The 25,292-nt window shown below is 32.0% G+C and overlaps 1 protein-coding gene across 1 annotated transcript in view; it reads left to right on the top strand.

Annotated features, from left to right (window-relative positions):
• The first annotated feature begins 3,925 nt into the window (after window positions 1-3,925).
• LOC148305763 (whirlin-like) overlaps window positions 3,926-25,292 on the top strand; it is a 74,283-nt gene continuing 52,916 nt past the window's right edge. The window contains exons 1-2 of the mRNA XM_088266194.1: window positions 3,926-4,348; window positions 23,689-23,833. Coding sequence (XP_088122320.1) covers window positions 3,926-4,348; window positions 23,689-23,833 — 568 coding nt within the window. The remainder of the gene's footprint in view (window positions 4,349-23,688; window positions 23,834-25,292) is intronic.

Below are 25,292 nucleotides of genomic sequence, written 5' to 3'. Positions count from 1 at the left end.
ACAATAATTTAAACGATAATTTAAAAACAATCATACACTAATTATGTATTTTTAATCATTTGATGCAGATTTGGTAATTTTTATTCGGAGTTGTTAGGCAAGCAAGGGTTATGGGCTTCTATGGAAGTACCGCCACTGACTCCGTGGTACCGTAGTAACCATGATTTTCATAATTATTATGTGATTTTTGAAAACTAAGTACCTATTAAGAAACATGTTATAAATACGCTTTGTTGAGTTAGCATGACATTATTTATGAACAATTAACCTTTTTCAGGGTAAAAAACGTAAAATCTGCAAATGATAATAAACATATTATTTTTGACGTCTCATCAAAGATGAAGAAGAATATGGAAGTCTGGGCATTTGCGGGGCTGACGACCGTCATAGGCTGGTTTAAGTGATCACTTTACACACGTGTAACATTCACCAATTCTACCCATTACTGACAACCACACCACTCAATTTCTTGGAAGTTCTATATACATGAACCAATTTAGAAACCTTGTTATTCAATCACTAGAACTTCAAAATCTATTGGTGAGATGTCAAAAAATAATATGAATATGACTCCTGTAATTGGAGATAATCCAGATTTTGTGAACAAGTGTTTGGACACACTCAAAATGTTGTAGATAAAAAACATCATAAAAAACCCTTTGGTGTCTCCACTCTGTTGCGGTATCTTCTCTTAAAGTCTCTTTATGACTTAAGAATTAGCTCGTATAATTTGATTTCACCAAAGACCGGGTTTCGTCGTTACTGATATCATGAGACTGGAAGGTTAGACAAAATTATATGCTTAAATACTTTTTTGTAAATTTATATTTAATTTAATCAATTCAACAGTTATATGTCGCTCACTCCTTTCAAGAACGTCATAAATCAAAAATCGTCAATTTTCAGTTGAGCGTGTTTTCGGAATGCCCAGAAAATGTACTATATCCCAGCAAAAGATGCATATTTTTAAATTAATATTTGCCCGCTACAGGGCAGAAGGTGTTGTTTTTGCATTTTGAAGTGTATTGTTTAATTATTTAAAAAAAAAACTAAATATTTTTTAAATGAAGAAAAAACCTTCAAGTTTTACCTAAAAAGATCTTTTGCACAGTAAAAAGTTCAATAAGTGGCTTGATATTTATTTTTAATACATTGTATTATATTTTTAAAGTTTAAAAACGATCTCCTGAAAAATCAAGTTTTTTGATTTATGACGTTCTTGAAAGGAGTGAGCGATGTGTGTTTTAGGAAATTGCTATCATGTGTTTCAGATGAATAAACAAACTTACATTAATTTTAGATATTTTGTCATATAGTAGTATTTCTACCCGGCTTCGAACGTAATTTCTATGATTTTATTATTTATGGTAACAGATCAACTATAAATTAACATTATAATACAATTCACAGATAAGAAAACACAAAAATTGAATTTGTTTTCGGCACTTGTTATAACAAAAGAAAAAAAGAACAACAACAAAAATATTAACATTTTTACTGTAAAGATGTACGCGTCCTTGTTTTTAGTTTAATATATTGTACGAGCATACGGGAAAGTTTGGCAAAGGTTTTTGTTATTTATCTGCAAGCCTGTAGCACTGTAGTATTCTTGCCGGCAATGCAGCAAGGGTAACATGTTTATTACGCTTAAACTACAACAACAACAAAAATCCGCAAAAGCCCTCGCCTTGGGACCGAAATTTGCATGGCAAACATATTTGTTCTGCGGAATGATGGTCTATATATAAACATACTTGTGTGAATGTTCATTGAAGTCTCCAAAGAATGATATAAAAAAATAATTGGATTTTTTATTGTCTGGAATAATGACTAGACCTATAGATAGTACATATTTTTATCGGCTGAGCCAAATTGTGACTATTCGCAAGAATCTGCCAGCTGATACTGCCCGTCAATTGATATACATATTAGTAGTATCTAGAGACGATTATTATAACAGTATATACATGGGTCTACCGAACAATAAAATGAAGACTGATTTAGGAATTTCTAAATTCAGTCACATCACCATGCCACTGCACCAACTACACTGGTTACGCTTTCCAGAGAGGGTAGAGTATAAACTCTGTCTACTCATGTACAAATCAATTCATAATTTGTCTCCAAAATATCTAAAAGAGCTGTGTATTCCAAACGAATTGGTTGAAAGACGTCTCACGTTTCGATTGGCTACAACAACAACTACTATGGGTAAAGTGATTTTACCGATTTGCAACCATTCGCACTGTATTAGGCGATCGTACCTTTGCCGTTGCGAGACCGATGGTATGGAATGATCTTCATTGATGACCAGTAGTTAAAAACAATGAAAGTGGATATTTTAAATGAAAAAAACACTTTTTTTTACTACTTGAGTTTATTTTATGACGACTAGTTTCGGAAGCTATGCTTCCATCGTCAGGTCTAAATGTAAACATTTAGTTTACATTCAGACCTGAAGATGGAAGCATAGCTTCCGAAACAAGTCATCATAATATAAACTCAAGTGGTAAAAACACAAGTGTTTTTCATGTAAAATTTCATCATGTCTTACCACAAAATGAATGCCGAAACAATAAATAACAGTGGAATGTCTTCAAAAAACACTAAAAACGCATAAATTTGCCCAATTAAATGACTTTTAAGCACCCTTGAGGTAGTGTTTCACAAAAATGACGCTGAATAAATTTTTCAAAATTATTATAATTTTAATTATGCTTGAATCATCTACCAACATGCAGTCTTATTTGTCTATATTTCCGTGAATACTATTTGTCGATGTAATCCATTGTTTTCTACAGAGTTTATTATAGTGATCGACGTTTGCCCTTTCTTATTGACGGAAAATTATAAAAAAATCAATTGATTACATCTTTCATATCTCTTTCCATTTCTTTATATTTCATTTATGACTAAAATAACAAGTTATGGCTGTGTTGCAAAAAACAAAGCTTTACCTCAAGTTTTGTGTTTGATAAGAGTACGTTGCACATTGTGAGCCGAGTGTTCTGACGTCAAGTATAAGTTTTAGTTAAGTATAAGTAAACACAAGTATAAGTATTATGTACGAAGATGCCCGACTAAGGTATTATGTACATTTTCTTATAACTTCTTTGACAAAAATTAGAAATTAAAAGTGCTAATATAATTTCTTTATGATGTACAAAATACCATTTTGAATTAAAAAAGGAACGATTCTGCAAATTAAACCTCCAAAATGATAATTATAAGTTTTTAATTTTCATTGTCAAAATATCAGAAAAATTTATAATTTTGTTGTTTACTCGTATGTTGTTTAAAAAAAAACGAATAACCGGTAAAGGCTCTACTTTTAGAGGTTTCTCTGCAGGTAAGATAGTAAAAATAGGGAATTTATATGTGAAAAATACAACAAAAATACCTAGACAAATGGAAAATAAATCTTTTTTGAATTTATTGGCGGGAATCGAGTCCGCGACGCCAGTTTCACAGTCGAGCGTCTTCCCAACTACGCCACGGCGCCTGTCAATTCAATATTGTAATTTACGTGAATTGAATAGAAAAGAAGCTTTGATAAATCGTAACTTTACGTGTGTGTAATTTTATAAAATACCTGGAAAAGGGACGGGAGGGAGGAAAGGGGGAAAAGAGAAAGATCAAAGCTCAAGTCCAAGACAAGTTATGTGAAAATTGAGACACACCACAAAATGAATATCAACTTACTATGTAAGCAATCTCGGTGCTGATAATGTCGAGTAGAACATATAAAATTCCATATCCATCGTTGGCCACTTTTGATGAACGATAAATATAGGAACCTTGTTTAGAGTTTGTTCTACACGTGGGAAGCGCTAAGGTGTCAGTAGTCCTGGTGATCCTACTTTGTGTCCATGGACTGGTTACAGTGTGTGTGTGTGTGTGTGTGATGGTCTGGAGCGGTGCACTAATGGCGGTATACACGGTCGTGTTGCAGGAGCGACGGCCGTCCCCCGTCATGAGGATGGGGGAGCCCGAGCTGGCGGAGCTGGCGGAGCTGGGGCGGGGCTGGGGGCGGGGCGCGGGGCTGGGCCGCCTGTCCCGCTCGCAGGGGGACGCGCGCCAGCCGGCGCTGTACTACTCCCCGCCCGGCACGTCCTACACCATCGTGGAGCGGCCCGCGTCCTCGCTGGCCGGCCCGCAGCGCCCGCGCGGCACGCACCTGGGCGCGCGCTCGCCCGCGCCGCCGGCCGCGCGCAAGCGGCCCATCTCGCCCGAGCAAGTGCTGCGCCTGCTGGGTCAGGGCGGCGCGCGCCGCGCCCGCGCGCCCGCCCAGGCCGCGCCAGCGCCCGCGCCCGCGCCCGCCTCCAGCCCGCCCAGCACCACACACCACGTGAGTACCTACTTGTTACATTAGAACAAAATATAATAATTTCAGTGTGTCCACTCACTTATAACTCGACACTGGCCAGAACCTCTAGAAGTGTAGAATGCCATAAAAAAGGGTGCCTCCAAATTTTCATTCACAAACTGTGTATTTTTTCCACTTTTATTATTCGAATTATTTACATGATTTTTTTTTATTGATATACCAAGAAATATGAATAAAATATATACATCTGCGCTCTATACCCCCGCACTCTTAAAACGATATAAACGCATCCCGATCCAGTATGTTTTACAAAGTTTCTAATGACCATTAGCAATACATCAGAAAAATTCTCATGAACTTAAAATTTCTACATTTTATGCTTTTGCAGGACCAAAAAACTTCAGTTTGACAGGTGAATTGCAGTTACTGACCTTTTGAGATTCCTGACCAATATTTTACCCAAAATATTTTTTTTGTATGCAAATATCCATACCTAATTAATAAAAAAATAACAGTCGCAATGGCAACTAGAATAGCCGTTGCATAAACTGGATTATATATATATTTATATATATTTTTTTTGATAACGATTAATAGTTAATTATTTTTGTAGAATAGACCCAAAATAAGATCAATATAATTAGTATTCGCTTTTCATTCTTCTTCAATTCTAACTATATTTCATACAGTCATATTAACTCTATTTATCATAACATTTTGAATCCTAAAATGTAGAACGGTTTAGTATTTAAGGCAATTGAACAAAAAAAACTGCCTACTCTGCGACTAGAACCTTCATCTATCCGGGCTTATCCTCTACCTTCAGGGGTAGAGGATTAGCCCTAGATTATTAAAATACTGCTCAGCTTCGGCTGAGCAATATTTTACCTCTATAGCTAAATCAACCTTTTTTTATTTAACAAAATTAACAACTTTATTAATTGTGAAATTATTTTTAAATTATAACATTTCTAACGATAACTGTCTTGTAATTTACAAATATTAGTAAGTGTAAAAAACTAAGTTGACCGAAAAATTTGGCAAATCGAACAGGGTTTCAAAACATAACAGTTAACATATATGCTAGTTGTTCACAAACATGCATAGACAGGAATCGAGTATTTAGAAAATATACATATTTTATATCCGTATAGAGCACTACATCGTATATAAGCAGTGTTATTTTGTTTCTTGAATGTTTTCCGCAGATACTTTGTGGCTTATTTTAAACTTTATAAAATAAAACAACTATATCGTAGTCGTACAGGAGAAAGTGACCTAACTAACATAACGTAAAATGTTCAGGAGGGCCATTTATTTTGTCACTTTTGCTTAGCAAGAAAATAAATATCAATGCAGTTAGTCATTTTAGACAAGTCAATATATTATACTTTCAAGTTTAAAATCCTTTGGGATTTTTTTCAGGGCAATATTAAGCTAGTAGGATATCAAATAGTCAATAATCACGTTTTTGTAAAAAATGCACTTGGTCACTTTCTCCTGTATGACTACGATATTTTAAACACTTTTTTATTATAAGTACACTTTCACCGACCGGTTTCAACAAGAACCTTGTTGAAACAGGTCGGTTAAAGTGTACTAATAATAAAAAAGTGGTTAAAACAAAGTTGTTTAATTTTATAAAGTGTTATTTTTATTGTGAATCACAAGAAAGAAAGGTTATCACCCCTGAAGGGCAGGGCTGATTATTAGTAGGTAATATTAGATAAAATATAAGTAATATTAAATATAACACATCTTAGAGAAAATAAACTCTTATATATTTGGACCCATCTGGGAATCGAACCCGAGACCTCGAGCATGGTAGCTAAATGCACCGACTTATGCGCTTTATTATTTTAATGTATACGGTGAATTTGAGTTTGTGTTAAGCTTCACGCTGATTTGGGCATTATAAATTTGTCGGTAAATTAAACCATCATACGCGAGCTCACGGAGTATTGGCGATGCATTATGCAGGTCCAATCCAGTGCACATGTATGCACGGTGTATGCTGCAAACTGCATACGGCAGGTAGCAGAGTGTGAAGGGACGTACCTACACGAGTACTTTTCCCATATTTCTGAAATGTTCAGCGATGCATCGCACATTCCTTTGATGTTTTCATTTTTCCCTGAAAGATTTTTCAGTCAAACACGTTTCATGTAGAGAATAACAGCGAACATGAAAGTCGAATTTTCAGGCACTGTTTTTAATTTATAAACACGCTTGTAAAACGTTTATTTTTTAAGGGTTGAATTACTTCACAGTGGTACTTTATTTATTATTTTTCTGTATTGTTCTTCATATACGTTATGATGTTTATTTTGCCGAACTCCTTATATCATCGTTAGTGTAATGGTCGGCACGCTTGGCTGTGAACTGGAGGTCCCGTGTTCGATTCCCTGGAGGAGTCAAGTAAATAAATTTTTTGTGAAATAAAAGTGACTTTCTAGTCTAATATTTATTCAATATTACCCCGGACTGGTAACTGAAGCGAAGGGCTGAACACCTTTCCTTTATATGTTATCGATCAAGATAACACTGCGTTTATATGATGAAGTGCCCTATGCACCATCGGGTGCGGATAAGGGTAATTGATGAAGTTTTTCGAAATACTAAATAAAAAAATCGAAAGCAGAATATTTATGCTCCCCTCAGAAAAAACGACAACTTATTTTAAAGAAGTCGTTATTTGATTCGGGTTTTTTTTTTATTTGATCGGTCGTATCTAGTAAGCACTGTATATATATATTTTTTTATATACAACGTTTATACGGTACGTAAGGAAATGCAGTAATCCATTCGAAGTTCTGATGTCTTTAGAATTCAACTCTCAAATAGGTTCTTTATTTCTATTTTTAATTTAAGTTTTTCTTATGATAGTAAATACTACTATTTCTTAAAATCCACTGTGACACGTGTTCCGATGCATTCCGCAACATTTTCAAACACTGTATGTGAAGCTAATACTAAATTTTAGAGTTGGGTCCTTGGGACTTTGAAGGTTGAAGAGAAGGTAGGAGCTGTTTTTCTTTTTTTAAATTTATATTATTTTTATTTTTATTTCATATCAGTGGGAACATAGACCCCTTAATAGGGGGGAGGCTTTAGACATTGTTTATTGTTAATTATGGGTTTATTGGTATTTTTATTTTTGTGAATTTCAATTGTTTCAAAATGTTGCAGTTAATGGCTTTTCGTATTAATTAGTTTTAAGTTTTCTACGTTATTTTGGTTAAATTTGTGATCATTATCTTCTAAATGGTATCTATCTATTATCTTAATTTTTAAGCTCAATTACTGACAAAAGTTGGTTCCAATACCAACAAAGCAGATGTTTTAGTATACCCTTATTTATTTTCTTCCCTTTTAGGCGTAATTCTAAGTCAGAAGTTTTTTGATAATTAAGCCGAGCTTAGTTACGACGCGAAGTTCGGCATTTCTTACGGGAGCGGGTCTAACAGGATTTTGCGTCGTAAAATTATTATTTTCTTTTGGCGATGGCCGCATTGGTAAAAAAAAACTTTCGAAACCTGTTTGGGAAATTGAATTTTCTTTTCTGCGCTGGAGGCGTTGTAGTGGGCGAATCGTAAATTCTTGAAAATGGTCTGATTTTGTAAGGGAAACGAAATCACTTATGCATAAAAATATACAATATGTAGCGTATGTTGGAAGGTTAAATAACATATAAAGTTACATCGTTCTCATGCAGAAAAAATATCATTCACTAAATAATGTTATGCCTTTTCAGCTCAAAACACAAAAAAATATATCAATTTTATGTATTCAGTTCACTTTCAGATTGGAATAACTTATGTATGAGTTTATATTCAGAATAAAGAAGGATAGATTTGTATGGAATGTGTAAGAAAGGGAACGAAAGAGACTATTTTTTGGTGATTTTCTCAAACAGGGACAACGAAAGCTCCATCTATAAACTCGAAGCTGTTTTAAGACTTAATCTTTCCTTAGCTCTATTCTTACATTGTCAATCTACGAAGACTGAGACAAGACGAACTCCTAAAAAAATCACTGACATTATTATTGAAAACAAAAAGTAGAGAAAATAGAAATATTAGATAAGATTTCAAAAAAGGTTTCCACCTATACTTACTAATTTCAGGCATAGATGTTGTCAAGAAATTTATTCTGAAATAAATGGATATAGTCACATTAAAAATATAAATGTATAATGCATTCGAAATAACGTATTTGTCGTCATGGGTAGAATGATAAATGGTGCATGATGTATGAACTGAATGACTTAAACCAGCCAAGGCCAAGTTGTATTTATCTATGCTAAGTTATCAATTAAACATTTATTTAAAAAAATATCCCTAATCGCTACAACTCCACTCTAGCTACGCTAAATTTTTGATTAAATATTGGACACACCTATTTGCCTCGATATATTGAGGTTGGTACCAAGCAACGCGGTGAAATATCCTCAGCCGATATTGAACTGTTCAGACATTAAAACAACCCTGAAGGATATTTGACGTTAATCGCTTCAAATCCACCCATTTCGTGCGACGTGCACTTTATGTTAGTAGTTTAGCAAAGGGACAATAACAAGATTAGGTTCATTAACTCAGTTTAATCCGAATGGCCATTATAACTTTATAGCGTTATCCCAATCCGACATTTTAAAGTGATCATCGAAGAGAGCTGGAAAGTCTTGCGACCCTCGGGAACTCTGGACTGGAATACTCTCCTCTCCATGTTAATAGTCGCAATAGCCGTAGAGAAGTTTTATCCCATCCGCTATTTTAATTGAGAAGTCAAAGCCGACAACTTCCAATGCTTCAGTAAATTTTAAAGGGTATTAATTAGAACCTGTTCAAATCTACGCTCAGCACCTTTAATAAACATGCGATAAAGTAAATATATAAACATTTATATTAAATAAACTAAACTTTTACAGAAGTTTGTTGAAAAATACTGCAGTCAATAAAAATAAGGATGGATATCTACCATACCCAAAATGAAAACTTCTTCCAAATTCATAATTTACTTAAATAACTAGTGAATTTTAAAACGTTTTGAGTGTGTCCAAATACTTGTTCACAAATCTGGATTATCCCCAATAAGAAGTTTTTTTTTACATTTTGAAACATTACAAATACAAACATTAAAAATACTTAATATATGATATGCGGTACCTATCTGATATGCGGTGGACTACGTTCACATGAACGCATATGCAAGCTTTCACAAGTTTTCATATCAGCAGCATCGCGTCGCAAGCTGTACGTCTGGACAAGTCCGCTGGTACAAGTCTTTGTAACAAAAACTTTGCCCAGACTTGTTTGATTCATAAAAGTGAAAAGCTGTCAGAAACCCATTTAAAGTTTTTGAGTTTAGGAAAATTCAATATAAAGCAAGCAGGGGGTGTACGGATAGCAAAAAATGACAAGTGGCAGACGACGCGAAAAAGTTTGGGAGACTATGTTGTAAATACTGTAAATTTTATTTCCAACAACAAGATCGATGATGTAAACAGTAATTTTTTTGCGATTGCCAAATTTAGATAGTAGTAAATATTTTTTTTACCAAGCAAACTAGAAAAGAGGTTTTGTCGTTATAATATTATAATAGATTCAAACAGGATTTGAAGGTAAGCAAGGAGTTTGACAAATAATTTGACTGGTGGACGATCTCTCCAATTGAATCGAGATATAGATGTATTTTGACATCTCAACATAGATGAAGAAGAATAAGGAAGTCTGGATATTTCCAAAAAGGTATGTCAAAATCAAAAATTAACTCCAAAGTGGAGAAACCCAGATTTGTGAACGAGGGTTTGGACACACTCAAAATGTTTTGAGATATATATATATATATATATATATATATATATATATATATATATATATATATATATTTATATATATATATATATATTATATATATATATATATATATATATATATATATATATATATATATATATATATATATATATATATATATATATATACTTCAATTTGTCCGCCTCCGTAGTGTAATGGTCATCACGCTCGGCTACCGTTCTGGAGGTCCCGGGTTCGATTCCCGAGGGGGGTAAAAATAAATATAAGTAATTTTTTCACTGTAATATTTATTCAATATTACCATGGACTGGTACCTGAAGCGGAGGGCTGATCACCTTTCCTTCATGTGTAAAACGATCATGATAACACTGCGTTTATAAGACACAGTGCCCTATGCACCATTGGGGTGCGGATAAGGGTTTTATCATATATATATATATATATATATATATATATATATATATATATATATATATATATATATATATATATATATATATATATATATATATATATATATATATATATATATATATATATATATATATATATATATATATATATATATATATATATATATATATATATATATATATATATATATATATATATATATATATATATATATATATATATATATATATATATATATATATATATATATATATATATATATATATATATATATATATATATATATATATATATATATATATATATATATATATATATATATATATATATATATATATATATATATATTTATATATATATATATATATATATATATATATATATATATATATATATATATATATTTATATATATATATATATATATATATATATATATATGTATATATATATATATATATATATATATATATATATATATAAATGCTTTCTTCATGTGGAACGAATGAGTGAAGAAAATACATTCAAATAAATATTTGAAGCAAATGTAGTGAAAATAGGAGAAGAGGAAGACCGAGGAACCTGGCATGATCAAGTATGTCAAATACTTGAAAGTGGTCAGATTACAAGCTGGAATAATCGGCGGGTATGTATGAGGAGGTTCATGAATGTGGAAGAGGCGAATAATGGTATGACGTTTTACTCTCTCTGCCTATCCTTGTAAGGAACCATCGTGATGGTTAGCTAGTTCTTTTTTTAGATTATAAAAATATTAATTTATATTGATTCCATTTTGAATATTTTCGGTAATGTCAGGTTCACATTGAGCGATAAATACATAAAATCGCTCTCAATTTCCTCTCCAATTTGTCCGTTTCGTGTTTGAACGCCCCCTTAACGTCGTGAAAATGGCAATTTGGTTTGTTAAGAGGAAAAGTGGTCATTTTCGAACGATAATGTTATCCCGAAACTGAAGTTTTTATTACGATTAATACCGCAAGTAATTTTATATACTGGATAATGGCTTTTTTGTAACACTTGGAAATTTTCAATCTCTATTACTGGAAATTAATCGTACGTCATCAAACAGTTTTGCAAATTTTGCTGCAAATATTTTTAGAGAGTCGTTAAATAAAAAGACGTATTCGTAATATACGATTATTTTTTTTAGTTTTGTCGTGTCGGCATAAAAGTATTATTTGAAATTTAAATTAATCACTCGTGCAACGCAATTATATCCACAAAATTGTGACTTTACAAAACACCGAGCAGAGGTAATTGGATTTGGGATAAATGGGATATTGCTATTTGGATAAGTATTTTATTATATTTTGGATACAAGAGTTTACTTGAATATTAGTTTATTTAATTATAAAATATGTTTTATAAATATTTTATTCTATTTTTGATACAACAGTTTACATGAATAATGGTTTATTCAAATTTTTAAGTTTCATAAGTATTTTATTATAAAATTAAAATGTACCTTTGTTTTAAAATCACTGTAAAGTGATTTTAAAACAATGTTACATTTTAATTATAAAATGGAAAATCACAAAGTTAGTTCTTCAATTATTAATTATATTTTAATATATTTTTGATACAAGGGTACACTTGAATAATAGCTTATTTGATTGTGAAATACATTTTAAAAGCATTTTATTATATTTTTGAGTTCACTTGAATTCAATCGTAAAGTATTTTATTAAATTTATGATAGAATAGTTCACTTAAATAATAGTTTTTTTTAAATTATGAAATATGGTTTAACCGAAATAAAGGATCTTATGTGTATTTAAATCATTCATATTTAACCATTATATATATATTTTTTTCTTCTATTTATGTAACTTTTAATCCCAACATGCAAAAATAATTCCTTACATACATTTAAAAGGGTTTCTACATAAATTAAAAAATAAAAAAAACTTATCCGTTTGTATAAATCAGCCTATGACAGGGCGATAGCATTGTAAATTACCCAGACTTCCATATTCTTTTTCAACTATGTTGAGATGTTGAAATATATTTTAATCTTTTTAATGACTAATTTTCATAATCGCTTTTTTATGATTAAAAAACATTGGTTTAGTTAACCGCTCATGTAAACTTATAGTGAGCGAGTAATGAAATGTTAGATATTTTCCTTCAAAGTTCAAACCAGTGTAATGATATAATTGTAGACTAATTATACACCTTTTAGCTACCGAAACTTAGTTTATTTGTCTGTATTATGATGTGTCATAAGCTTATTAAGAGCAAATGTAGCCTAAATTGACCTCTCAAACATTATATCAATATTTGAAAGTATGTAAATATACGGCAGCCGTTCAGTGCGAATATTTTCCTCGAGTTTTCCAATTCAGCTCTTTTAAAGTACGCAATTTCCGTCAGCGCAGTCTCCTATCGATTTTCTGCTGAAGAAGTTTGTTGTCCCATCAACTGTGATCGCGTCAAACTGTACGGCTGGAAGTACAAAGCTAGATTAAGTTCTTCATCAAAACGTGTCACGCATCTCAAACTAAATCCGCCCCGGCAGACAACCGCTCAGTACGAGGGATGTGTATGTATATTAGGTTATTATCGTATTATGATGTTCTCTCATTTACGTTCTCCCATATCAGCGCGTGGCGGCCAATCTACATAAAGGATGAACCTTATTGTGAGCTTTTACATTTGCATACCCCATTCCGAGGGGCCTTTATACTAAGTGGCGTAAAAGATTGATCCGGGTTATTTATGGTAACATAAATTCAGAAAAAATATGCAGTTTTGTATCGAAGCAATCGATCCACCTACGTCTGAACATATGTTTCTACGAGTATACTCGTATTTTTTCATTGCCTCTCAGATAGTAGTGAGTTAGTATCTTGACCAGAAAAATTAAAAATGGCTCCACCGATTTAATTTTTCTTTGTATTTATTCGCCTTAATATTGGGGCGGTTTAAAAAAAGAAAATTAGAAAACCCACAGGAACAGCCAAAAATCGTAAAAAAATAATTGGTAAAAAATAATCTAAATTATTACAGAATATTTTGAGTGTATCCAAATTTTTGTTAAAAAATTCTGTATTTGATCCACAAAGGAAGTGTCTTTATACATATTTAATATAATAATCATAATAAATCCCTTACCGCACCCCAATGGTGCATAGGGCACTGCTTCATATAAACGCAGTGTTATCTCGATCGATTACACATGAAGGAAAGGTGATCAGCCCTCCACTTCAGGTACCAGTCCAGTGTAATATTGAATAAATATTAGAGTGAAAAAAAACACTTATATTTATTAAACCCCCCTGGGAATCGAACCCGGGACCTCCAGAACGGTAGCCGAGCATGCTGACCTTAAGAAATTACACTATTTAATATAATTCGGGAAATAATAAATGTGTCAAAAATGAAAATCATGCTTTTCCGAATTTTTATTTTATTTATTAATCAATGGAACGTGGTCTTTTTAACGTAACCTCAAAATGATAAAAAATAAACAATGTTCATGGCGGAAAGACTGCTTCTTAATAGGTTTTGTAACTTTCAATGTTCACAATTGCGTTGTTGTTTCATAGATTTTGAATAATATAATTGCTTGATATCAAGTATTGTAAAATTACACATATTAGAAATGTGTGCTCTCGTTTTTTTATCCGTTTTACTAGACTGAGCTACATCAACGCATGGTTCAGCTAGTTTTTGATATATGTATATAAGAAAGGATACTGAATTATAATGATACAGCGTTACCTTTATTATTATTTTACGGACTAATTATTATTTCTTATTAAATTCGATTGTCGTTTCGTAACCATGAGGTTAAAAAACTTTTATTTACTTAAATCAATCTGGAATCTATATCATATTTTTTTTTCACCATTCCACTGCTTTCCAGAAAATCACATATTATTTTCAAGTACCTACCTATAAAGTGTATTGATTAATCTGAAATGTTACATTATTAATACATAATATTTTTATCACATTTTTTGTGTTTATTTTCGAGAAAAAACTATGTCTTCATATAGAGCCATTATTTATATAGATGACACTCAATATAAAGCCGTAAAAAGTAAGTGTACCAAAATCGTTTGCGGACATGTTGGCAGGGGGTAGGGGGAGCGGTGCCGCATTAAGGTTTATGCTCGAATTCACAAAGCCTGTTAAAATTTAACCTTGTAACGAAAACTCCATACAGACACTTTAAGCGGGTATTCATTGCTTGTATCCCACCCTCATCTATTAAAAATATTATTTTTGGGTAGTAAATAATCAAAGGTGTTTTACCCATATTTTTTTAAACCGATATTAACGTGACCTAAATTAGCTTTTATTTTTAAAACTTTCTTTTGCTCAAAAAAATTCAGTTTGACGATGAATTTTTTACATATTTACCTTGTTTTCCTATTCCTGACTAATCTGAGAAAAAAACGTTTTACTTTGTGAAAATGGCAAACGCACGCGAAACATATACGAAAATTGACCCCACAATGACAGATCGAAAACGCGCGACAGGACGGGAATGATATTTTGACAGTTTTTGTTTCGTATATTTATATTTGTCAATTCTACTAATAATCTGTGAAACAGAATCCGATTATACATATAATTCTAGATTTGGCTCTAACTCTTTTGGCTATATATATATATATATATATATATATATATATATATATATATATATATATATATATATATATATATATATATATATATATATATATATATATATATAGATAAGAACTGCTCACTTACCCATCCTATGACAGATCATTAGCCCTGTAAAAACCCAGTCTTACATATCCTTCTTCGTCTGTAATAACTGGGTTTTTTCAACCGGATTTTGCAATTATACGTTTACTAGAGAGATAAAAAGAAAAAAAAGAAAAGAAGACACTCAAACGGTTATGCCTGAATATTACTGAATACGAATGAATTTTAAATCGTGAGAGGGATTTTTTGTCAAAGTCGAAGCACCCAGGTTGAACTGGTTTGAGAAATGAGCTCATTCTGCTGGAAAAGGCTTTGTGAAGTATTTCCTCCAAGAATGCGCTTTGGGGTTATTTAAAACAAAGCAATCATTGATTTTATCTTCTCGTTTCGATTCCAATTTCATTCCAACTTTTTGTATTAAATATCCGACCCAGTCTACCGGATACAATGCCTCTTGTTTCTGGTTGATTGAATTCTCGGGAAGTAATAAGAGACAGCAATATTAATAATACTTCATTGATGACAATTGAATACTGTGTGTCACAATCAAAATATTTTTTGTATAAAGGATCTCGGGGAAAAGTTACGAATGTCACAGTTATTGCTTTTGATGATAATAAAGAATTGTCTTTTTCACATATGATTTTATGTGCTCATATTGTATTTTTGTTCTTTCAGTGTATTTATTTAGTCTGTTTTAATAAGTTTGCTCTTTATTATTTTCTTTTATGCCACAACTAAACACTGACTTTATGAGCTCAGAGTCGATAATATAATAAAAACTAATATAAAAACCAACCATCACACCGGTTCCTCGCAAGGGTAGGCAGAGAGAAAGGAATGCCACAGCACTCTGTATTTGCGAAAAATCTTCCCCTCTTCCACATTCATGCATCTCCTCATACATACCCGTCGTTTATTCACACCACTCTGTATTTGCAGACAATTTTCGCCTTTTCCACATTCATGTATCTCCTCATTCATACCCGTCAATTGCTTCAACTCCTGACTTGACCGCTTTCAAGGATTTGAAATACTTGATCATGCCTCGATGTTTATGTGCTCCTATTTACATACAACTACACTCGCCTCATATTTGTTTTAATGTTCCTTCTTCACTTATTCGTTCCACATGTCCAAACCTTCTCAACACGCCTTTTTTATGTTATAATACATTAAAAAAGTGGTCAAATAAGTTCCTCTCGAATGAAAATTTGACAAATTTCATAAATTCTGATATCGGTTCAATTTTTCAATGCAAGTAACGTCACGCAAGCTTCTTGAAATTAATACACGAAGAAGTATATGACTCCTATATTCTTCTTTATCTATGTTAGGATATCAATAAAAATAACTCCTAAGACAAATCCAGATTTGTGAATAATGATTTCGACACACTCAAAATATTGAAAACAAAATGTTTGTTTATTTACAATATTGGAGTGTGTCCAAATACTTTTTCTTTTTTATTTTTTTATTATTTTTTGACATCTCAACATAAATGAAGAAGAAAAAGCATTTCAGGGCTTACGACCGCCATAGGCTGGTTTAAGTGATCACTTTAAACATGTGCAACATAAACCAATTCTACCCATGATGGACAATCACACTACCCAAATTCTTGAACAGACGCCATGGCGTAGTTGGGTAGACGTTTGACTGCGAAACTAAGGTCACGGGTTCGATTCCCGCCAATTGCAAAATGAATTCAAGAAATATTTATTTTCAATTGGTCTGCGTGTTTGTGATGTATTTTTCACATTTACCTTCCCTATCCTTACTATCCTAACTATCGCTACTATCCTATCCTGCATACAAGCATCTAAAATAGACGCTTTGCGGGTTATTCCTTTAAAAAAAAAACTTCCATGTATGTATATGATTCTATTTCGAAACCTGGTGCTTGAATCACTAGAATTTCACTAGAGATAGGCCATTTTACCCATGAATAAATACCCATGAAAAGAATGTTAAAAAATTCAGACAGCGAGAAACAATACAAAAATGACATTACGTTGTATGAACAGTTTGGACAATGAAACTTGGGTTTGGGAATATATGTCCATCTGTAGCCTGATTTGGAAGTGAACAAATTTTCTTCTTCATTTCTACTGTTGTCTTCCATACCTACGACTCCATGCTGTTAGAGTCAAAATCATCAAGTTCTTCGATTATATAGTTATCTGCGTCGGAATCATCATCTTTATTTTCTAAGCCTAAATCACTTTCATCATCACTTAAAGATACACCAATGTCCGTATTGCTCAGAAGTTGCTCAATCACATCATCTGTCAGTTGTTAATATTTACTTTACCCTAACAATGAGTGGTTTTCCACTCATTGTTAGGGTAAAGTAAATATTAAAATTACGACAATTTAATTAGAGTGTAAAAAGGCAGATATTCATAAAATAAATGTAAAAATGCAATTGATTATAATTCTTATTAGAAACGAGAAAATACACTCTGTATTTGCCAAATAACGCTTGCGTATCGAGAACACGATGCACACGCGTGCAAATTTGACGATGTACCACCGATAACTAAACTGTGGAGCGCTAGTAAAGAAATTGATACCCTCTTCGGAACGGGACAGTTAACATCAATTTGATATTTGATGACATAGTAAAATTTTTGAAATATCCATATATATAATTCAATTCCGAAATATAGTGCTTGAATCACTAGAATTTCACTAGAGATGGGTAGAATTGGTGAATGTTACACGTGTGTCAAGTGATTAGACCAGCCTATGACGGTCGTAAGCCCCTTAAATGCCCAGACCTCCATATACTTTATCATCCATGTTGAGATGTAAAAAAAAAAAAAAATTGTTTATTATTAAGAGAGATAGCTTCCTTAACTCGGTTTTCATATAAAATTACGTAACTATGTTGTTACGTTATTGCGCCGTAGAATTTTATTATCCAAGTTTTCCACCATCATTCCCATGGGATGAGGGTAGTATTGTTTAATGGTACCTAACTGCGCGGTTAGTATGTACACACATTGTATTTTATACCATAGGAAATACCCGACCATTCATATGTAAATTTCTTTTTATCTGTCTTTCGCACAATAAATAGAAATAAAAGTGACACAATAAATGAAAAAGAAGAGTTTAAATACAACCCCCCTACAACATTGTCATAGGTACCCCTTTATCGTAGGGAATTTTATAAGGGGTTAATGTTTTAAATTGTATTTTTACATTTTAACTAGCGCAAATCACTGAAATGAGTAATTTGAAATCGAAATACAATTTTGAAATATTAACATCCCTATAACGTCCCCTCTAATAACGTCTCACCTATATCAGCGTTATAGGGGGGTTTACTGTTATAATGCTAGGTTCAAAGGTAAAGAAAACCATTAATAAACTATTATTTAATCAGAAAACAACAAAAAAACGTCCCAAAAACGTATCTTGAATATTTGAGTTGTGTGGTAGTCAATAATGGGTAGAATTGGTGAATGTTGAACACTGTGTAAAGTGATCACTTAAACCAGCCTATGACGGTCGTCAGCCCCCTAAATGCTCAGGCTTACATATCCTTCTTCATCTTTGATGAGATGTCATAAAATAATATGAAAATAACTCCTTTAATTGGAGATAATCCAGATTTGTGAACAAGTATTTGGACACACTCAAAATGTTGAGTATATATTATTATTATTGTCATCAATATTCTTCATGTTAAGAATAAGTATCCCTTATGTTTGCCATTTTTTGAGAGTAAAAAAAATATTTTACACCTTACATTCGTAAAAATATAATTAAATAACATACCTATACTAAAAAAAAACAAAGTTGGAATCTATATAAGGACATGGTATGCGGTGTTGCATTAGCTGTGGCTAGATTTCAGAGTCACTTGGACAAAAATAAAGAAGTTTTTACATATTGTTGTTGGAAATCTCTTCTTTTATCCACCGTCACAGTGTATTGGTTAGCCTGTTTGGCTGTCGTCATAGAGGTCCCTGAGTCGATTCCCAGGGGAGGTCATAACAAATATGATTTTTCACGGTAATACATATTTAATACTACCCTGGTTTGGTAACTGAAGTGTAGAGCTTATCGTCTTTTCTTTATGTTTTTGATGATCATGATAACTCTGCTTCTGTACAAGGTAGTGTCCTATGCACCGCTGGGTGCGGTTAGAATAAGAAGAAGCAAAAGTACTACTTTGCTTATTTAATACGAAATTCGCGAATAAACACTGCGAGAGAACGTGTAAAAGAGTTTTGGTTACATTCTTAACGAGATACTTTACTGCTAATTACTTTTTCAGCATTGTTTTCATGTTGTCAGATAAAAGAGAAAGAGTACTGTTTTGCATATTTTAATAAACAAAAGGCTGTAACATCCAGCAAACTATGGTACATTCTAAAGCATAAACAGAAAGAAGGCTGTCTTTTTAAACATCATTTTTAATAAAGAATTTTCAGTTTTTAAAACAAAAACAACAAAAAAATATTATCATCCGAGAATAAATTATAACGAAAACAATATTTTTGAGTATTTCAGTATTTTTGATACGAATAAAACCTTTTTAAAATATAAAATAAAACAATGTTGAAATATAATTTATTATTATTTGATTAAAATATTTTTTTAAATTTTATTAAATAAGTAAATATACTCGTATATGTTTATATGTATACAAATATTAAGTCCGATAGTGAAAAAGACGGTTATTCATTTAAAAACTAATAGCAATTCACATAAAAATATTGACATTTCAAAAAACTATTTTTATTAAATTATTTCACCCTTTCAATAAAGTTGATTGATCATTCGATTCAAATACAATAAAAAAATCTAAAATAAATAATTAATAATCAAAAATAAATAAATAATCTTAAATAAATAATTATAGGTAGTAAATAGAAGTAAAGTTATTCTTATATTAAGCATATTTAAACATTCAGATATTTCATAAAAATAAAAATGAATAATCAATTCGAACATTGTTGTTTAAATGGACCAGTTTAAATGGTCTAAATACGCATACCTTTATTCATTTCCGGATCAAAATTGATTTCGCAGGAAATCCATTCCGATTTTACCATTTTCTAGTTCCGCATTTTAATATTAATAGAGGCTTATCCGAAATATTGTGTTCCTATGCCCCGGAATATCTATTTCATTCCCGATATTGCAGAATAAAACGAATACGGGATATAGGCTAGGGGCAGTGCAGATCCAATATCCAATTTCAAATGGACGATCCACGAAGCGTGATCGACTTTATCGGACCATGTAGCCGTGTCCTTTCCACTAATCGAAAAAACATCACATTGAACTTTGCAAAAAGCTTCTCAAACGATCGAATATAAGTTAAATGGTTTTATTTGCACAATAGAATGAGTTTAGAGTACATGAAAGAGACAAATTAATTTTTATGTTCGAATATGGAGGTCTGGGCATTTACTGTTTTTTTTTTACCCTTTAAATTAGTGGATTAAATCCTGTTTGGGTTGAATCTATCTGTAAAGCTTTATACGCATTCAAAACTGTTGTTGTTTCAGGTGGTGGGCTATGAATAGTAAACTATTGCTAGTTCTTTAACTTAAATTTATTATATGTATAAGTCGACAGAAGTTCTAAGTAAGTGACTAGTTATAAGGAGAGACTATTCTAGAATGACGCTTGCTAGACTACGTGGGTATTACGTGGTTGTGGGATGTTCTTATCACCACTGTCAGAAACATACCCCCCTTCCTCATAAAAACATTTAATGGGCAAATAATTAGTTCAAAACGTATTTACTATAAAATAATTACGGAAAAAATATAAACCATGAAAAAATGTAGGTTTTACTTTTAATTTATATATTTACAGGAAATATCAACTGATATATTCAACCAATAAAATTTGTATATATATGAATGGTGAAATATTGTATGAAACGTAACTGTCGAACTGGGTACATATTTATAACATACTAGCTATACCACGTGTTGATGTGGCTTAGTGTGATTAAATGTAAAAGAAAATAGAAAACACATTGCTAATACAATATGTTTCATTTCAGTAATGAAAGTATTCACATTTCTGAAATAATAATGCAACCGAAAATAAATAAAAACGTGTCCGCTGAAATCACGCTGTCCACCTATGAGCAATTTTAATTTTGTGTATGTTGCTGTTACGTTCAATAGATGACGCTGCCATTGCGGCACAAAGTGTGTTTTTTTACCCGTCACGTAAAAAATAAAAAGACCTACCGCAGATATATTGAAACGATCGCGTATTGGAATGGAGGAGAAACGTTGTGTCAAAATTTCAAAGCAATCGGTAAATTACTTAAAGTAAGGAGATTTAAAAATTTGAACTCACGAACATTTACGGTTTTATTCATATAGATGGATAACAACTTTCGATTTTTTTTTTAAATCACTCAAATCACTTAAAACAAATTTTAGGCTTTTATTGTTCAGTCTTTGTTTAGATATCAATAAAAATCTTATTATAAACCCATCAAAACCATTTTTTGAGTAAAATGATTTAAAAACTAAAATATTGTCAAAAATCGTTTTCCTCCGGTATTTCAAAGGTGTGTATTATTTGTAGATGCTTTAATTCCATTAAATGTCACCAGATTGAAATGCCAGTGAAATGTTACGGCTCTTTTTACGTTCGTCATTACATGAAGCAGAAGTTCTGCGGCGCTCTTAAAATGAAGATTTATTATGTTTTATTTTTTGTGAGGGACTAAAAATTCTATTTTATAATATATTCAGTATTTTGCTACCAATTTTGCACTGAAAATATTAATATTTTAAACCTTTTCAAAGGCAAAATGAATTCAGATTAAATACAATTTTATTTTATGATTAACGGAAAGATATTCAATGCATTTTTATGTATTTAAGATCTACCAAATTTCAGTGGGTTGTTGTAAAAAAATTAAATTTTATTTTATTTTATTGGAAGGAAGAACAACAGTTACAATATATGATACATCAGAATACAAAAAATAAAATCACAAGTACCAATTACAGTTCTTCACAACTATACATAAGAGAGGTCTATATAAAGGAAGAGACATGAGACAAGGATGGGATAAAAAGAAAAGGAGATGGCAGTGATAGGAAAAGAAGAAAAGGAAAGGACAGGGAATAGAATTACCTTTTTAGGTTTATAAGATTTCGAACAATTTAGCTTTAAGGTATGAAAGATTGGAGTAGAAGTATAGGAGCATAGACATGGCAGAGTATGGTTCTCTTATTTACTATTTATCTCAAGGAGTTTTTATTACTCCACACAACATTGTCAGATGAGCTTTATGCATTTAAAAATAATCGCTTTGTGAAGGGTACATTCTTAAAAAGGGATATGTAAACAAGCAGAATTTTAGCACATTGTTGTATCATGAAAACCTTAAACATATACGGCATACTGCTTACTGTGGGTCTTAGAAGGCATAACAGTAACCGTAACTGCCAACTCTGTGTATTTTGACATTTTTGATCGTAAAACTTTATGTTAAAGTACGTGGTTTGAACAGAATGGAACTAAGGGTTAATCATTTTGGAAACTGTCTTTTTTAAAATATCTAACATCCAAGTGACTCTGAAATCTAACTGCGGCTTATGCAACACCGCGTATAATGGCCCTACATAGGCTTCAACTTCATAAATTTTACAACCTATACCTACTTGTGAGTGGATTTACTCTTTATGCTTAAAGTTACTATAATTTAATTTAATTAAAGAGTGAAAATTCTAGGCAAAAACACTCTCTATCTCGCTAAAGGCATGATTTTAAACAATTCAAGATTCTATGTTAGCAATGAAGTTACATAGGGTATAAGATTTTAGTTTTTGGACAGGTATATGATTTGAATTGTGAGTTCAAATAGGATATGAGTTTAAAAACTGTCTCCGAAGCTGTTGATTTTGGTTGCTCACGCGTTTATCTGTTCTCAATCCTCGAGATACGACGTTTTATTTTGGGTATTTAAAAATCCCAGAGTTAAAAAATCTACTAAGAGCTCTCAATGCCTTAATATATACCATTTTGCCAATTAATTGCTGCTATACCAGCGCCGGAATATAAACACGTTAAATTACAATTGAGCTTGACGAAATCTACCATTATTTCGGAATATGTTATGCATTTTTATTAACCATTAAAATGTGGGAGATTTTGAAGACACCCTTTCAGTTACAGTGCTGCAAAGCAACCATTTGCCCTCCTTTGCTAAAACAAAGTAGGAAAAATAGACTAAAGTCCCCCATGTCTAATGCCCTCTAATTACAAATGGTACATATACACAGGCCTTTATTGTCAGAAGAGTTCTGATTGTGCTGCTATATATTGGCAGCTGCGGTCGGCACTGACTATTCGCAACTTCTATGGTTTTCACCTCATTCCTTTTTTGAATGAGTAAATGTATTAATTGTTGTTGTAATTGCAGGCGGGGTACCGGGAAGGCAGGTCCTACTTGCAGAGCAGCGCGCCGAACATCCCCGAGCTCTCCACCCGAACCGTCACCATGTCTCGTGATACTCCGGACGGAACGCATGGCTTTGGCATCTGTGTTAAGGGTGGCAAAGATGCAGGTAAACAAAGCAAGTACTCTTTATCTCTCTCTCTTTCTCTTTCACTTCATTTCACTCTCACATAACATTCACGTAGATTAGAATAATGTTTAGTAATCATGACAATATTATGTACTATCTTGTTTGATTTATTATTATTCATTGGCCATGTTGAATTTCTCATTTTTGACGACGTTTTTGATTGCTTTGAACAGTCCATTATCGATTACACTGACAACTCATTACGTTAATATATAATTACTAAATTTCCCTTATGTAAAACTTCGTACTAACATATATTTTGATATGACCAAAATTTTTTTTTTAATCTGCTTATTATTTTGGAATATTTTACGTGTATATAAAAATTATTATTATTTAAATCCTGGTTTCTGGTTCAATTCCCAGAGGGGTAAGTATAAATAAATATGTATATAAATTCACTTACCAATATTTAAGTTTGTGTATTTAAATTTTACACACAATAATCTAAAAATAAAAATCGTATACATACTGAATTGTATTACAAAACTCGTAAGTTTTATACACAATTTTTGTTGTTGGTGTCTTGACTGACGTTTTTATAAAAACAATATTATTTCCATTATTAGCTTATCATTTTATTTGCAATACAATGCATAAATTTGTGTTAAACTAAGCATCTTAGAATATATATGTACACCTTAAGAGGCACATTATATTTTATATTGAGTATACTGTTGTCAATTCGAATACAATCGACATTTCAACATAAACGAAGAAGAATATGGTCTGGGTATTTACAGGGCTTATGACCTATCGTAAACTGGTTAGGGGTTCACTTTACAGACGTATAACATTTACCATTCTACCCATGATTGACAACCACACTACCCAAATTTCTGGAACTCGTACATATATTTTAATCTTATGATGCTTTATGTTAGAGTTCACGGGAGCCATCTATAGATGGTTTGAGAAAGCTTTTATAGAACAGGGACCCTTTTTTTATAGATGCATTTTATAGATTATTTTACATACTGTGAGACGCCCAAAGCATGATTTACAATTTTTATGGACCCTGTAATTTGACCAGATTATTTGTTTATACAGATTTGGACACATAAATCGTAATCATACAGGAGAAAGTGACCAAGTGCATTGTTTTACTAAAACGTGATCATTGACTATTTGATATCTTACTAGCTTAATATTGCCCTGAAAAACGCAAAGGATTTTAAACTTTGAAGTATAATATATTGACCAGTTAAAAGTGACTAATTGCATTGGTGTTTATTTTCTTTCCAAGCAATAGTGACTTAAATAACCCTCCTGAACATTTTACGTTTTGGTAGTTGGTACTACGAAATATTTTGAACAAATACAACTGACCTATATATAAATAGATAAAACGTGGAAATGCGCAAGTAAGTACTTGAAATAACAACGCAATCCATTAAATCTCAACGGAGTTTCCAAAGTTTACTGACAAAGGTATAGA

Source organism: Brachycentrus maculatus, unplaced genomic scaffold (genome assembly GCF_059751285.1).
Source record: "Brachycentrus maculatus isolate JH-2025_06_01 unplaced genomic scaffold, ASM5975128v1 h1tg000263l, whole genome shotgun sequence".
Lineage (NCBI taxonomy): Eukaryota > Metazoa > Arthropoda > Insecta > Trichoptera > Brachycentridae > Brachycentrus > Brachycentrus maculatus.
Note: the sequence above shows the minus strand (reverse complement) of the source record. Positions and strands in the feature narration are given on the sequence as shown.